The sequence below is a fragment of the Salminus brasiliensis genome, chromosome 25, assembly GCF_030463535.1.
Source record: "Salminus brasiliensis chromosome 25, fSalBra1.hap2, whole genome shotgun sequence".
Taxonomy (NCBI): domain Eukaryota; kingdom Metazoa; phylum Chordata; class Actinopteri; order Characiformes; family Bryconidae; genus Salminus; species Salminus brasiliensis.
Genome location: NC_132902.1, coordinates 13,046,836 through 13,064,343, shown reverse-complemented (window position 1 = coordinate 13,064,343; position 17,508 = coordinate 13,046,836). Strand labels below are relative to the sequence as shown.

Here is a 17,508-nt window from a genome sequence, read left to right as displayed (position 1 = left end):
TTCTATTTCTAGGTCATGTGCCATTTGCACTCTCCATAGTCAGTGTGCGCTAAGCTTAGCATGGCATGTTTTTATCTAGCTAATGTCCTACAGCTTCCAGGTGGAACTTGCACTTGTGAAATTGTGATCTTGCGTTACTCAATGTCTGTACTGCACACAATCGGTTCTCCATAGATACGTTATATCCCTACCAGCAAGGGATGCCGTGATCTGACACTATTTGAAGGTTTCTTATATGGGATTTAATATCTCAAATGTGTGGAGTAATGAACACCTGAAGCTGCTTCTCTGACCGGCAATACATTTGTATTATTGTATTAGTATTTTCTGTTTCTTATAACAACATTTACATTTACATTTATGGCATTTAGCAGACGCTCTTATCCAGAGCGACTTACAGAAGTGGGTCAATGTAGTGTTAGGAGTCTTGCCCAAGGACTCTTATTGGTGTAGTGCAGCATAGTCACCCAGACCAGGAATCGAACCCCAGTCTCCCACATGGTGTGGTAGCTCAGTGGCAGGTAATGGTGTTATCAGTTGTGCCACACCGACCACATTTCCTCCTTCTTCCTCAGTCCTGTCACTCTCCGGGTGTTTTCACATTAGTTTTTTTTTTTTCCCCGGACCCAGAATCGCTTGCTCTGAGAGTTCAGTACATTTGGTCAGTTGTGAAAGCTGTTTCTGAGCCCAGGAGCAGCCCAGAAAAGCGATCTCTGGTCTTCTTCAAATCTGCGGTCTGAGGGTCACTTCAAGCAGACTCTGGTGTGGTCTACTGTGCGCGTGGAAGCAGTCAGCTCCCGGCGTCTTATGTGGGTTTGCGTGATTGGTTCATTTTGTCATGTAATTGTTTAGGCTTATCACCTGCATGGCTGAAAAACTACTTGTTTGCAGATATACCTGCAAGGTGAAATGCCATGATGAAGCTAGGTCCTACCATTTTGCAACAGTGCAATCAGAAAAGTGACATTGCACCATCGATCCACAGGTTGTATTGAATTCGTCTGTGTGAGAGCAAACAAGTGACCTTGAGCCCCTCTCCTAAACGAGCCCAGAAATGGTCCTGGGCGCAGACTTGTGTATTTAGGACGAGTGTGAAAACCCTAAGCTCCAGCCCAAGCTCTCATCCAGTCATCCAGTCTTTTCTCACTGTGCAGCCGTACGTCGAAGGCATGGTCTAAACTCTAATGCTCTGATTTGAAATAGGCCTGTCTTCTATACTTTGGGTTTCATTTGACGTCAGCTGCATCATAAATAACTCCTAAGCTCTGCTAACCCCACCCTTACTCCGAGTCTGGGCAGTCTGTTTCTGGTGAGAAGTGAACTCTCACTCTTGTAACATTCCAGTCACACTGGTGGGATCGTTCCTGGAGGGAATTATTACATTGTGTTATGCTCACTTGTAGCCTAACCAAGGCCTAGAATCTTTGGAAATCTCCGCAGCACATATCAGAACACAGTGCTCTCAAAATAGACATAAAATAGAAGAAGTGGGCCGGTCGGTGTGGTCCGCTGCAGTGGTCAGTGACAGAGCTCTTTCCAGTGTTATCAGGGAGAGAAAGAGCACAGGGCCTTGGCTGCTTATCAGCACATTCCTGCCCTGTGGAATTGTGTGTGTGTGTGTGTGTGTGTGTGTCTGTGAGAGAGAGAGTTAGTTTTTTGTGTGTAAGTGTGTGTGTGTGTGTGTCGGGACAGAAGCAGCAGGCCAGATAAGTCTCAGAGTGCTCATTGGGTCAGTGCAGCGTTGATTTAAGCACTCCTGTGGCAAGGCCAGAATCTCAGTGCCTGGTTATCGTCCCTGACCTGCCAGCACCCTGCCACTGCAGACTGCAAATAAAACATGAGTGTGTGTGTGTGTATGTGTTTCTATGTGAAAATGTATGTGAGAAGTGCCATTTGTATGCATAAGCTCAAGCACTTGGAGAATTGCATACAAAACACACCATCTATGTCTGTGATTATAACTCATTTATTTTTTGATCAGTATTTGGTCCTTGAAATAATTGTGATAAACTAAATTATTGTCATTTTAAGACAATTTCATGCCACTGTGATGATAAGATAATACCATAACAATACAATTACTTCTTGCAATGAACTGTTAATTAATAACCGTATGGGAGATGTATTTGTTGGCTATTCATACCGCCTTTGTAGCATGTTCTATTAGCCTGGAGGAACACATCTTCACCTGTCACACCTGTCTCCCCAATCTAGGATTCGTGGGTTCGAATCCCAGGTCATGCCTTCTGCCGTGAGCAGCCGGAGCCTGAGAGAGCACAACTGGCCTTGCTCTCTCTGGGTGGGTAGACGGCTAGCCCTGCCTCCACATCACTTCAGCGTGATGCCGGCCGGCACAGATGTCTGCTAGCCGATGCATCAGAGCTGGGTACCCTTTGCTTTCCTCCGAGCGCATAGGCTGCCCGGTGCATCTCGTTGCATCGGTGGCAGTTTGAAAAGAGGCGGTGGCTGATATCGGTTCTGCTTTATAGTAGAATTATAACATAATGTTGTTATCAGTGGTAGATAGTAACAGACTGAAGATTGAGAGTGCTTTGTTGACTGTAGATATGAACTCAAGGCACCTCGGAAGGTCGCAACATAAGCAAACATCAGTTGGTGCGGTAGCTCCATGGCTGCAATGTCCTTAAACTGAATGTCATTGTTTAAAAAGTGAAGCTGCAACAGAGTGGCTTGTTCATGGTGAGACGGTATAAGTTTTAGTGCTTTGGAAGTTTCTTTGCTCCCAGTATTGTGTGTGTGTGTGTGTGTGTCAGAGACAGTGTTCGAGGCGTGCATGCTTCAGTGGGGATGACTTTGCTCTTGGGGTCGCTGGAAAACAGTCACAGCAGTTGCGCTGGGTCACTGGGCAGGGATAGAACAGAAGAGGGACTTAACACAGATGAAGTGTAGGTGGGTTGGAGGAGCAGCACCACGATGGATGGTGGTTTTTAGGGTTGTCACGATACCAGAATTTTGTTTTTGATACTAAGTAAATACTTTCGATACTTTTATGCAAATCTGCCGAAGCTTTTGTTCAGTGAACGTTGGGTGATTCTTGCTCTGTACTTGGAGAAGAGCCACAGATCCTCGATTTTAAGGTTTCCAAGGTGACGAGTCCAGTCCAAAACTGGCAGGCGTTAATATAGTATAGAATAGAAAGAGCGGAGAGAGTGAGGGAGTGCCCTGCGGCTCTGGTCATGTTGCTCGTTCGCTGGCCTTTTCCAGCTCGTCTCTCTCTCTGCCTTTGTCAGGCTGCGAGGACTTTGAAGTGAAGCATGGTGCAGATTAACTTTTTAATCTGGGATTATAGGTTTTGTATTTTTATTCCCTCAACTATTCCCATCAGGGCTGAGTCTCTGTTGGCGTGTATTTTGTGAAAGCAAAGGAAGGAGGACCCTTTACCCTAATGATGCCTGTGATACGGAGTAGGGCTGTTCCTCGTAATGAGCGGAGAGCCATTTCTAATGCTTCTTGCTTGGTCCTGGATGTTGTAGATAAATGAGTTTATCAAGATAAACTCATTTTAAAGGCTATTTATTGGCCAATGCCCCCTCCCTTTTCTTATTCAATTCAATTCCATTCAAATAAACTGTAAAAATTATACATACAAATCTTTATTTTAAGGGCATTAGCAGATAAGACAAAGACTTGCTCTCCAGACAAGCTTCTTATTTGTATAAGACGCTGTCAGTCACTTTATGAGACACTCCTCACACACCATCACTCCACCCCCATCTCCTCCACGGCCCATTTCTCCACCCGTTTGGCTTGTAAAACAGGGTGGAATTTGGTAAGCGTCCTGCATCGCCAAGTATGTGTACTGTGGTATGGCACATCCCTCAGGGAAGCAGCGTGGCCACCGCAAACCGGTAGGCAGCTAGACTCCGAGACAACACAGACGCAAGGTTCAAGTGACTCACAAACCACCCTTATATACATCTACATCAGCACTCAAAGAACTTAAAGGAACACAACTACAGGCCCAAGCGGGGCTCCATGAGTCTCTGAAGTGATGTAGCGGCCTCTGTATTTCCTCTTAGCCCTCGTGCTCGCCATCGTGCTTGCTCTTCTCCTGTGTGAGGGCTAAACCAGTCCCTTTTATGTGCCATCTTAGACTTGACCCAAGGTGGGTGGCATCAGGGCTCTCCCGCCTCCTCTCCGCTGGAAGTGCTTTTCCAAAATGGAGATAATCGGACAGCGAATTTATCAGCTAATAGTTATGAGGTTTATAATATTACTATCGAGAAGCTAAATGTCGTAGTAGGCAGGCGATTCGAACACAGTCACGCTCCTGAGATACGGGAGTTTGAGGCCTTCTTTGCTGTACCAAACGCCAACGCTACACCTAGAACAGTTTGTGGAGAATGCAGGGAGCATGATTAGACAATTAGTCTTTCTGAGAAGAGATCTTAGAGATAAGATTTGTGTTCATGGGCAGGAATGGAAGGTGGATCTAAAGGGATAATAGAAGTTGTGTCTCTTGAATCTTAACCTTTTAAAGTCAGTGTTAGTGCCTGTCATGTGTTTGTGCTGTCTGCTTAAGATCAGCCTGTGATTGAGTCACACTCCTTACTTTCTGGTCTTGAAGTTAGTGATGTTGCTGTGTAGGAAATGATATGGGATGCTATAAGGATGTGTTAAACTAATAGAACGCTGATCACATCTCTTTTGTTATCTAAAAGCCTCCATCTGAAGGTTCCTGGTTTGGTTAAAAAGTGAAATGTCCGCAGCGTTTTGGCGCGTGGAAGAGCATCATCTGCAGTGCGCAGAAGAGAGCGCAGCGCAGAGCCAGGAGTTCTGTGGGTCTGTGCATGCATGTGTGCATGCCTCCCAGCCAGGCCATGTGACCACGCTCAGCAACCGCATGCGTGCGTGTGTGTGTGTCTGACTGACGATGCAGCTGCACACTGCGCTCACCTTCCTCGGGGAGCCGGCCAGAGGAGAGGGATAACGTTGTCATGGTTACGCATGCTATAATGATGTCACGAGATGGAAGCTTCCGGCGCTCCGTCCTGTCGTGCGTGCCGGAGTCCGATTGGCCGGCCACCGCCCGTCCTGCTCTAAAACTCCAAAGCTCTTGGAGCGGGGCAGCGGCAGCAGCTCTCTCCCCTCTCTCATCCGCGACTGCTCTGAGCTATTTTTACACTGCGATTGTGAAGAACTACGTAACAGGATTAGGCATCCCACCCCCCCTCTCTCCAGAGTCTGTAGTGAATGTTATAATGGACAGGCCTGATTCGGCCTCATGACAGGGGTGCAAAGTATGTGTGTTGTGCTCTGCGTCTGTAGTCTTTCTGATTTTGTGTGTGCTGTCCTTGAGGCCTTCAGCAATACCTAATAGTATCAATTCATAAGAACCTTGTCATTTGACTAGGCTGAGTTGCGGCTACTTTAGGGAGGGCGGTGACCTATTGGAAGGTAGAGGTGGCACTGATGTTGATATCTTGAGCACCAACACTGATCTGATGTTTTGCTTTCTTGAACCGAATCGGCCGAACCTATTTCGTCGATTCGATCCCTGGTGATGCCACAGCCGTCAGTGGCCTTGCTGTCTCTTGATGGGTAGGATGACCCTCCCTTTGCTCTGACCCTCAACACGATAATAGCCAAAGTGGGAGGTGGCACTTTATGTGACTCGGAGGAAGCACATGCTGGACTAATACATTGAATACACTATATGGACAAAAGTATTGGGTCACCTGCTCATTCATTGTGTCTTCTGAAACAAGTATGTATATATATATGAATAAAAAGTGTATCCTGCTTTAGTAGTCTCTACTGTGCAAGGAAGGCTTTCTATTAGATTTTGGGGCATTGCTGTGAGGATTTGATTGCATTCAGTGACGAGAGCGTTAGTAAGGTCAGGATGATCACCACCCCACCCATTTCTACCTCATTCCCAACTCAACTCCCAAAGTATTGGATGGAGCACCAGCCATCATTCCAGAAAATTTCAATGCTGGGCGTCTTTATACTCATCTAGCCTACAGGTGGCATTAGGCATGGTGCCAGTAGGTTCCTGATTATCTGCTCCAGAGAGTTCTATTCTGCTGGTAAAACTAATCTGCAGGGACTAGACAAGCTGTATGTGTGTGTTGCACGTCTTGTTTTGCACGTCAGTTGCAGTTGCACGTCTTGTTTCAGCAATGAAACTTAAAGCAGCTGAATGCATTCATTAAAAGGAGTGTCCACAAACATTTGGTCATATAGTGTATATGCGGCTCCCTTCTTCTTCCAGCCATGTTCCCTCACAAATGGTCTCTTATGATCGTCTCTGTTTCATGTTTGACCATTTTTAGTTTTTCTGCTGGGAGAATGGGTTGAATTGAAGAGCATTTGGCTGGCCGAAGGCAGAAATGGAGGGCTGCGTGTGAAAGCCGGCAGTGATGTTTTGCCCAGTGCAGGAGTAGAGCCAGGAGAGCTGCACATAAAAAAAAAAAAAGCTGTGCAACTCCTGAGGCTTCAAACGTGACCCATAGATTTAGTAAGTGCAGTGAGCCGTGTTGGAGGGGTTTGCAGTGCGATGGGTATCATGCCAGCTATTCTCTTTTGTGCCTTTATCAAAGGCCTAATATGATATTGATTACCAGGTACTGGTTATTTTATCAGTCTGATATTGTGATGGCTCGACGACTGGGTCAGAACATCTCCAAAACACCAGGCAGGTCTTTGTACTTAGTTCCTGGTATTCAGTGATCAGTACCTACCAAAAGTGCTTTAAGGAAGGACAGCCTGTGAACCGGCAACAGGGTCATTAATAAGATCCATGGAGATCTGCTGATAACATCTTGCTGCCAGATACTGCCGAACACCTTCAGAGGTCTTGAGTTGGCCATGCCTCGACGGGTCAGAGCTGTATGACGGCACAAGGGGGACCTATGCAGTATTAGGCAGGTGGTTTCATGTGATGGCTGATTGATCAGTGTATACTTTTGGCCTCATGCCTCAGCAGCTATTTGAGGAGCTATGTGGGGTGCTTTTTTTCTTAATGGCTTAAAGAAGTTTCACATAGGGTGAACAATTCTTGGCTGCTGAAAAGATTAAATGTAATATTAATGTTTCCATGACTTCCATAAGAAAAACTGATTTTTGTCCCTTTAATTTAACCCAATATTTAATCATTTCCAGTTCCCACCTCGGAAACCCCCTATCAAACCAGCCACCACCACTAGCTTTCACCCTCCCAGTGGGAAGGTTTCATAACGCCACTGATTCAACATCGTTTGACAGCTAAACACGCTCGGAGGAGACCACCAACTGCCTGGTCTGGTCCATTAGCTAAAGGACGCCCACACTGGCTACAGATCCCTGTAGTGTCTGTTTGGAGGGGTGGGGTGTGAGGATGGGGGTGGAGTGAGGCCAATTATATTCTTTTGGACTCCCAACCATGGTTGGCTGTGGGCTTGAACCAGCAGAAAGTTTACTTCTGTGTCTTTTGTGAATTCATATCCATTCGTCTCGCTGTGTTTTCCAGATGACTGGACGCACTTGTGCCGCACCGACCCTAGTGAAGACTCTCGCTCACCAAGCGTGGAGTTTTCATAGTGGAAGGATTCGTACCTTTGTTAGCTCTCGTAAAGCAGTTCTGACAGCACTCTGTCAAAATGGCTGTAGCTCTAACAGTTCAGAGACGGCGGGAAGCGCGGGCTGAGCGGGCAGAGCGGGCAGTGACCCGTTTACTAAGGGCTAAAGTTACTGTTCACTTCGCTGTCACCTACCGAATCTCTGCGAACGCCACTGAGGAGGACGTAGTGCCCGACACGTGACTTTCAAACACGTAAACAAGTTTCTTGGGATAATTAGACATTCCTGGAATTTTAGGTATCATTCAGGTTTTTTGTCAAATGATGAGAACTCATGAAATATTAGGTCCAGTCAGGTGTTTTTAAGCATGTCTGGCTCTGTACGGCAACACTAGGCCTTTAGTCTGGGCATATTTTTGTCCTGAGTTGTTCCTGTACCGTAATGTTCCATTAACTGCAGGAATAGCGATGATCCTGGATACTGAGAATTGGACCTATAAAAAGGGAAAGTCAGGATATGACTGCTTTCAGTGGTGCAGTGAGATCTGGGAATAGATCACCTGACCTTTCTCTTAGAAGTCTGTCTGTTTGTGTGTGTGTTCGCACTGTTGTATGTGTGCAAAAGTGCTTAGCACTCTCTGAAGAGAGAAGTGGAGTTTTTCACAGCAGCCGAGACTTCATTCCAGTCTCTGCCTGAGGACTAAGACAGATTGTCAGGAAAAAAAAATAAGAAAAATGGAGCTCTGATGTGACCTCAGTTTATTTTTGGAATAAAACACAGCAGGGAAAAATCTAAGTTAGCCAGAAATCATACCAGCTCTTTATAATAAATTAGGGGTAGAGACGGGGATGCACCGATGTGGAAATTGTGAGCCAGCGCTGATATCTGATTGGGAATTTAAAATATATATATTTATATTTTATTAAAAAAAAATTGGAATTAAATCACACACTCACACAGCTAGTGATGGGCAATACAACTCTCCTCATCTGGACAATTGCTGGTTCAAATGAGTGTACTTGTCTTTATGTGAGATTTAGCAAGAGAGAGGAAGAGAAACACTCCTTCTGATCATTTAACTGTGTTTTCTGTATTTTGGACATTTTCTGTTTTTTTTGAGGATAAAATTTGATCTAGTTTCAGTTACAAGAATAGTACATGAACTCTTTGGAAATATCCAGACATCTGCATTGATTAATAATAATAATAATAATAATAATAATGAAACAATTGCTTAAAAAAGGTTGGTCTGATCATTATCTCAGACATAATTACGAATAAACACAATTTAAGTAAGCTTTTATTTTATTTCTGTTATTGAGCACATTGAGTAAACATCCCCTGTGCAGGCTAGAAAAATTAAGTGGGCCGCCATGTGAATGCCTTCTCCAAGAGCTAATTGGCAAAGGTGTTTCAGTTAAGAAACAGACTGAAAATGTGGGTTTAACGGGTGCTTTGCCCATTTGGTAAAGGCAAACAGCCTTGGCATACTGGCAAATTTTGCTCTTGAATCTATTCTTTTCAAAAATGACTGATGAGTGTGAACCTCGATACAAGCAACATTCTGAAGACCTCAAAAAAGGTGTTAGAGACGCATGCAGATGGAAAAGACTACAAAAGCATTGCTAAAAACTGGGTGTCCTTCAATTTACAGTTAAACAGCTTGTCTACAAAGGGTTTAGGGTTCGGGTTAGGGCAAAATTATGATGTGGGCGTCCTGTTAGGATCCTGTTAGGTGAGAAGAAACCCAAGGGTAACCGCAAATGACCTGCAGAAGACTCTACGAACTGCCAAAAAACCTTTGTTCATGTTGCCAGTATTACAAAAACACTGAGCAAGAATGGTGTTAATGGAAGGACACCCCAAAGGAAGTCACTGCTGTCCAAAAAAAACATTGCAAAGCAGCTTCAGTCCAAGAAAAAGACCACCACCTGGCTATTTCACAGTGCTTCTGGGAAAATGTTGTCTAGGCAGATACAAGACAAGGTGAAACTATTAGCTCAAATGTCCAACCTTCAGTCCAAAAGAAAAAGAACACTGCATGCCCACACCAAAACCTCATCATAACATGAATGAAACATGGAGGAGGGAGCATCATGGTTTGGGACTGCTTTGCTAAATGTATTCAGGGGTATTAAAACATGACAAAAGAACATAAGTTTGAGGCCAAGCAGTTCAAGGCGTCGGGTGATGTAACAAGACAATGACCCAAAACATACAAGTAAATCAACTAAAGAATGGTTAAAAAATAGATGATTTGATGTTTTGCAACGGGAAATACAAAAGCATCCCATAAATATTGATAAATTGAAACACATTGGCAGGGAGGAATGATCCAAAATTCTGCTTCAGCATTATTCAAATCTTTTTTGCAGCTACAGGAAGCATTAGGTGGAGGTGATTGCTGCTAAAGGAGGCTCTCCAGGTCATTACATTTCAAGGATTACTTACTTTTTCTGGCCTGCACTGTGGATGCTTCTTGGATATGGTCAATGAAATACATAGTACACAAGTTATTAGTTTAGTTTGACCCATTTTATTAGTAACCAATGCAGCAATCCAGGTATTTTCAAAGGGTTCACTTACGTTTTCTGTTCTGCAATATAAATGTTTACTGAATGTGGTCAATAAAAGACATAAACACTGTGTGTTATTAGTTTAGTTGGATTGTGTTTGTCTGTGTGCAGCAATCCAGGTATTTCCAAAGGATTAACTTACTTTTTCTAGCCTGCACTGTGGATGCTCGCTGAATGTGGTCAATAAAATACATAGAATTGGATTGGGAGTTAACAGTTTAGTTAGATTGTTTTATATTGTATTATATTAGTAATCAGTGCAGCAATCCAGGTCATTCCAAAGGGTTCACTTACATTTTTGGCCTACTTTTTAGCACAAATGCAAAACCTCAGCACCAAAACTTTCGGTGGAGGGAATTGCTGTTAAATGACGATATAAAGGTCATTACATTAAATGGTTACTTACTTTTTCTAGCCTGCAAAAAATACATAGAAACTGAGTTATTAGTTCAGTTAGATTGTGTTGGTCTGCCCCGTTTTGTTTGTAATCAGTGCAGCAATCCAGGTGATTCCAATATTTTTTTCTTGCAACACAATTTACACTCATTCATAATTTTTTTTTAAATATTATTATTTCATTAAAGTTAACGCTGAAAGATTGCATTTTATTTCAAGGTTTAGGATTAAACCTTAGAGATGCATGATCTGTGTGTGTGTGTGTGTGTGTGTGTGTGTGTGTGTGTGTGTGTGTGTGTGTGTGCATGTGTGCGTCGAGAAGACTAGCTGCAGAGCCGCAGTCCTCACTGCTGCAGTTTGAGCTGCAGGTATAGGACCCACGGCAGATGCAGTAGCTTATAGGACAGTAGATATGGGCTGATTGTAACCAGAGGTTAGGGTGGGTGGGTGAGGGTGGGGGTGGGGATGGGGGTGTGCATGTTGCAGTAGTGCACTGCGTAGGACTGTCAGAGTCAGATGGAGAGATAGGGAACACACACACACACGCGCGCACACACTTGTCTCTCTCGCTCTCACATACAAACACTTCGTTCAGAGCAGACCTGTTTGTGCTAAGGGGATTTTCCAGGCTACGTTTTGCCCTATGTGTGTGTGTGTGTGTTTGTGTATGTGTTGGAAGACAGGATATCATCTGTGTGGTTTCCGTCCGAGTTTATCTCTTCGCTGCATCTCTTTCCTGGGGACGTGTGTGTGGACTACCTGTCCGTCATTCTAATGAGGGATCTGCACCGCACTGGAGGAAGAACTGAAGGAACGTCCGGAGCGTCCTGCGCTAACACTAACCTTCTCCAGACTCCCTTGATGGATTTATTCACAGGAGATTCAGTGTACTGAATGCATGGAGAGCAAACAGAGGTTTGAATAATTTCCCTCTGCTATCCAGTGAGTAGGCTGTTCTGTCTTTATCTGTTCAGTTGTCCTAAGAGGGAAGGAGAGTGCAGGGCTGTGCATGGTGTCCTCTTTTTTTACTTGTAATACGTAGTATTAGAGCAGCTCTCGGTGGAATCACTCATGCTTTTTGTCATGACAAAAGAAAGCTCTCCCTTGAGAGCACGTGCGGCGTGTCACCCGAGCCTCGGTCTTGTGTGGGAGTGTGTGTTTGGAGACTCTATCGGATCAGATGTTGATTTCGTCTCTAAAACCGTAGCTCCGTCCTGATAAAAGCCACTCTAAAACCTTGCAGCCCGCTGTCTGAACATTGCTTCAGAGCCTCTTAGCTTGATGCGTTCCCTGCTGGCTTTATAAGGAGTGCTGGAGCGTGTGGGACAGACAGCAGCAGTTCTGAGCTGTTCGGATCTGGCCTGCTTTGCCATGACACTAGGGGCTATAGAGTTTAATAGGACTGATTATACTTTTGTGGACTCATGCTCCGCCTTGGGATTTGAACTCACACTCTCCTGGGGATGTTTGAAGGGGGGTCCAAGGGGGGACTGCATTGTATTTATTTATTTATTTTAATTTCCCTGATGTTCACTTTGATCTTTCTGAAAGTTTATCTACCATGACCATTTCCTAACCTCATATAAACAACTGTGCAGATGACAACACTAATGACACAATAACTGCATTGTGAGTGGGCGGAGCTACGCTTCTATAGGTGGAACAGGTGGACAAAGTATAAACTCATGTTTTTTGTAGTTTCTATATATATACATATGCTATGTAGACTGGGGTGGGGGGTGGCCTCTAATGAAATCTGATCAATCTGATCACTGGAACAATGCTGAAGGTATTGGCCACCCCTAGTCTCCGGGGCAGCTGTCCTAGCTGTCCTATCATTCAGCTTATTGCTATGTTTTCTTTTCTGGTTTCTCACAAACAGGAAAGGTCCTTCCTGCGGCGAATCCCAGTTTGTGGATGCTTCCTGTTCCACTTCAATCAGTCGTCTACAGACACAATGATGCAGCTCTGAGATGCTAACGGCAGCTGACCTCAGCACTGAGTCCGTTATGTACGTTATATTCTGAGGACATTGTCTTGAGAACCTGCCTGCGGGACAATGCGGAGTTAGCTGTTCAGGTGCTCGCTTGATCTATTGGCGTACTTCAGGTTATGTGGTTTTTGTAGCTCTCTCAGTTGTGGAATGGCCTTCTTCAGCGGGACGTTTGCAGAGGCTTTTCCACTTCCAGTGTTCCAGAAGGCTTGTATGTGAGAGGGGCTTTTCTTGACTGTTGGAGAACCCTTGATCTAGGCAACACAGTGAGTGTTTGTTCCAGTGTAAGGATGTTGAATCATTTCCTTCTCGCTGAAAACAATGGAAAGGGTCAGCTCTCCGTACTTCGTGCCTTGGGGCCGAAGTGGAACTTGCTGCTGGCCAGCGGATCAAAGAATTCAGGAGGTTTTTTGTGGACGTGAGTCAGATTTTTGGTCGTATCGCTTTGTTGAGAAGGGGGGTGTGGGTGTCACCGGCTCGCTGGCGTTAGCATCATCAATAATTGATTGGCAGTGCAGGTAGAATAGCCGCATTAAGCTGTCTTCTGTTCCTCTTAGCCCAGTCCACTCCCAGCTGCTGTTTACACTTCCGCATACACATGTAAACACACATATACACACACACACACACACACACACACACACACTCGCAAACACTTATAGATTTCTTCGGAAGGGAAGATTTCTATGTGAGGATTGAATACTTGGTAGCTAGCACAGCTGATACAGCTTAGTAGGAAGTCTCTTTCTATGTGTTTGTCGGTGTGTGTGTGTGTGTGTGTGTGTGTGTGTGTGTATGTGTATGTGTGTGTTGTGTATGTGGGAGCATGGGAGAGTGAGTTCCTCTTCATAAGGGTTTTATTTACACAGCTGAAGAACAGCGGCTGCCCCTCCCCCAACTCTTAGGGGTTATCTATATCCTGTGTGTGTGTGTGAGTGTTTGTGTGTGTGTGTGTGTTTGTGTGTGTGTGTGTGTGCGTGTGTGTGTGGATGAGCTTACGCAGCAACATTCTTTAACAGGTAATGGATGTGGTTTGCTAGTGCAGCTAGAACGCAGCTAAAATGCTAATGACCACCAGATACACCTGCATCAGTATTGAGCGGTGCAGTTGTCCAGACAGCGTGTGTAGAGAGCCGTACTCAGCCATGCCGTGTGTCTACGAGGGTGGCTACATATTGTGTGGCTACAAGCGGTTTAACCCTTAGAACCCCAGACTATTCTCGGGTCCCGTTCGCAACCTTCATATTAAAGCTCACAGTGAAGACATCACAGACTTAAATATGTAAGTGCTTCACATATATGCATATAAACTTCACCATGTGCCCAAATGTTTGCAGACACCCCTTCTAATGGATGCATTCAGCTACTTTAAGTTGCACCCATCGCTGACACAGATGTGCAAATGTGCACACACACAGCTTGTCTAGTCCCTGTGGAGAAGGATCCATCCCATACTTTCAGTTGGGGGGTGAAGTGGGGTGTCTATCTAGTAGAAAGCCTTCCCTGGACAGTAGAGACAGTTATTCCAACTTGAATGACCAGGTGTCCAAATACTTTTGTCCATAAAGTGTATTTATTATATCGGTCTTTTCCCCCATTTTTCTCCCCAAATGAGTCATTCCCCCACCACACAATGCTTTTCATAATCACCTATGGGGGGCTGTGTCCTTCTCATTGGCTATTGAAATGGACATAATTTTATGGAGCCAATGTTGCCTAGTTTTGTGACGACTGTTGAAAACTAGCTGCAGGTTGTTGAAAAACCATCGCTCACTTGTTTTCAGGTAAAGTCTCAGGCTTTTGGGCTCAAATGGTTAAAAAATAAGTTGATTTAACATTGAGATTTAAGAATTGAACAGCTAAGCTTGGTACTGTTTTTACTCTCTGTATCCAACTGTGTATGTCCTTCCTCATGTGCAGTCAGTGTATTTTTGAGAATTTTGAAAATAGCTCAAATTTCACAAAGTATCTCTCTGAGGTAAAGTCAGATTTACATACATAGGTTGGAAAGTAATAATGGCTGATTCTGCCAACCTACAGTTCCCCATCATAACAGTTGTATCAAAGAACATCCTTTTGAGAACATCTGAGAAAACGTCCTTACTGTTGCAGACTGAGAATAATGTCCATTAATGGCACCTTGAGGACACCAGGTGGTGCTCTGAACACTGTGGTTAAAACAAAGACTCGGAACTGGATTAGGATTCAAATTTGCTGATACTCGCTCCTTTAAATATGCCTGGATCAGCCCAGATCCCTACTCATTTTGAGGTACCGTCAACATTACCACAACTGTGGTATGCAGTAGTACTATTATACTGCCAAACCCTCCTGTTATCTGAGCTAAATATGAATCCAAACCAGCATTAATGTAAGTTTTACAAAACATGGTCCAAACTAAACTTCAGGTCTAGCTTAGGACTAAAAAAAACAAAATCTAAACCACAAAGATTCAGAAGAATATGTAGCTATTAGATAGTATTGCTATTGTGACAGTGAAGCAAAAGATTTTGTGATATTGCAATTAGAGCTGGGAAATATGACGATATTTTAACGTATCGTGATAAATTTTGTTATTGTGATAACGATATGCTTTTCTAAGCATATGGAGGAGACTGTTAGTGCTTAATAAACACTGATCAGCTGCAGGTTTTATTACTAACAGTGTAATTAGACTGGTTTAATTAGATGAAGTGCAGCAGATAAGTACAGGAGAGTATCTGAATAGTAGTTAGTAATAGTAGAATCTGCCGCTACTGATACTGTATTTAGTCTGTGATTACATGTATCGTGATAAATATTGTGTATCGTGTAAAAAGGTCTTTAAATATCGTGATACAGTTTTTTATTTTTTTACCATATCGCCCAGCCCTAATTGCACAGCTGAAGCTTGATGGTGTGCATCGTAGAGAATAGACTCCAGCTCAGTCATGTCAGGCATCACATTCTTCTCAACCTCCCAGCTCCAGTCTAATTTGTAGATTATGCAGTGATCTGCACACATTTCTCATCATTTCAGCCCCAGCGTTTGTCATTCCTGCATCTCTTTTGGCCACCCATCTTTAGAAAGCCTCTTAGTTTCACCTGACGGTCAGCGTTTTAGCCCACCGCTCCCCAGCAGCTCTGAAGCCTGCTTCAAACAGAGAGGCTCCTAAGAGGCAGATCAAGGCTCTGGCTCGGAGCAGGACTCCCCACGCCTGGCCTTTGTTCCCCAGCGCCCCGCTCCGCTCTTGGCTCTGGCTTCGGCCCGGGCCTGAACAAAAAACGAATGTATAAATATACCCCGCCGTCCGTCCGGCCACATAAAGAGCCTTATTGTTCAGCGCCGCTTGCAGGGACTTATTAGATAATCGCTGCCTTTCCAGAGGCTTTGTTTTTTCATTTGTTTTCCCTCCGAAAAGCGAGACTTAGTGTTTGATTATTGTTCCCCTCGAGGCATTTGGATTGGCTTCTGAAATCGGGGTGAGTGTGTATGTAAAGGGGGGGGGGGGGGGTGACGGACCTGTGGACCCGCAGTTCTTGGGGATGCGGTTTCAGAGCAGATAACACTGCGAGTTTGTAGTAGTCTGTGGTGACTAAGGCTAAGACGAACAATGGTGAGTTGTGTGTTCCTCCCTGGACGTTCGTCCAGCACTGCAGATCTGTCTGCTCCCAAGAACACGCCCACCCTGCCAGCCTTGATGTTTTAATTCAGAGGCAGCAAAGTAGAGAAAGACTCACGAGGCCTGATGTATTCATGAGGTCTTGACTGGTATAGTGTCTCGCTGATAAAATCACTGATTTGCAGTAGGCTTGGACATTTCAGACAGATTTGATGTATTTTAAAAAAATCAACAAAGTCTAGGCCTGAGGGCACACCAAATGCATCAGGCAGCAACACACCCTGCCAATTAGCAAATTCCAGCGCTGCTCACTGTCCGAGCTCAGGCACTCTCTATTACTGCAGTAAATTGAACTCAGACCCAGACCACTAAATGTTGTATCGTGTAGAGTGACTTGAAATTTGCCCAGAGGAAGGCAAAAAAAAGTGCGGTGAAATAAACAAAGGGACTCTGATGGCCGATAAAAACACAAATGGGATCAGTTCACTAAAAGATGTTGACGTTTTAATCCGTGTAATTTCTATATAATTTATATATGTTAAAAAATTCCCTTGATGTTTTTCTGTTCTTTTCTGTCATGCTTCCAACGTGGTACATCTTTTGCATGGCTCTCATAGGTACACAATATGGACAAAAGTATTGGGACACCTATACCGCTTCATTGTTTCTTCTGAAATCAAGGCTGTTAAAAAACAGTAACTGTTTTTTGGAGTAACTGTCTCTACTGTCAATGCAAGGCTTTCTACTAGATTTTAGAGCATCGCTGTGAGGATTTGATTGCATTCGGTGACAAAAGCGTTAGTGAGGTCAGGTCATTACCAGCTCCCCAACTCATCCCAAACATATTAGATAAAGCACCATCCATTATTCCACTGCTCCACAGCTTAATGCTGGGGGGCTTCAGAGCCATCTAGCCTACGCCTGGCATTAGGCACGGTGCCACCAATAAGTTCATGTTTATCTGTTCTAGAGAGTCCTTTTCTATTGGCAGTACTTGATACTTTTCTACAGGGGCTAGACAAGCTGTGTTTGTGCATCTGCACATCTGTGTCTGCAATTGGTGCAACTCAAACTAGCTGAATGTGTTTATTAGAAGGGGTGTCCACAAACATTTAGACATTTGGTGTGTTTTCTATCTGGTTGCCTTTCTTGGTGACTGCAAACGCCTTTGTTTCTAAACAGATTTGAGCCCCTGACTAGAACTGATGTAAAGGAGGATAGAGATCGATATGTCAAGCTTCTAACATACTGTTTTGCATGTAGAGAGAAGCAAATTTATTTGTGAAAACTAATTGTTAAGACTCCAACTTTAATACTACTTTATTAGGTTTATTGATGTCTGCAGAAATCCCACTAAACCAGCACTGCTTTCCCAGTGCTTGTAATGCATAGACATGTCCTGTATAATGAAAGTTTA

General features: G+C 44.1%; 1 protein-coding gene across 13 annotated transcripts in view; it reads left to right on the top strand.

Moving 5' to 3' along the window:
• The window catches only part of tjp1a (tight junction protein 1a), a 177,827-nt gene that overhangs the window by 108,400 nt on the left and 51,919 nt on the right, over positions 1-17,508 (top strand). The window contains exon 1 of one of the 13 annotated variants that reach the window (XM_072671471.1): positions 11,060-11,411. The exons of 11 other annotated variants lie outside the window; for them this stretch is intronic. In XM_072671471.1, the coding sequence (XP_072527572.1) occupies positions 11,391-11,411 (21 nt within the window). In that variant the 5' untranslated portion in view covers positions 11,060-11,390. Of the gene's footprint in view, positions 1-11,059; positions 11,439-17,508 lie in introns of those variants that run through there. One more of the 13 variants, XM_072671472.1, reaches the window with a different exon arrangement.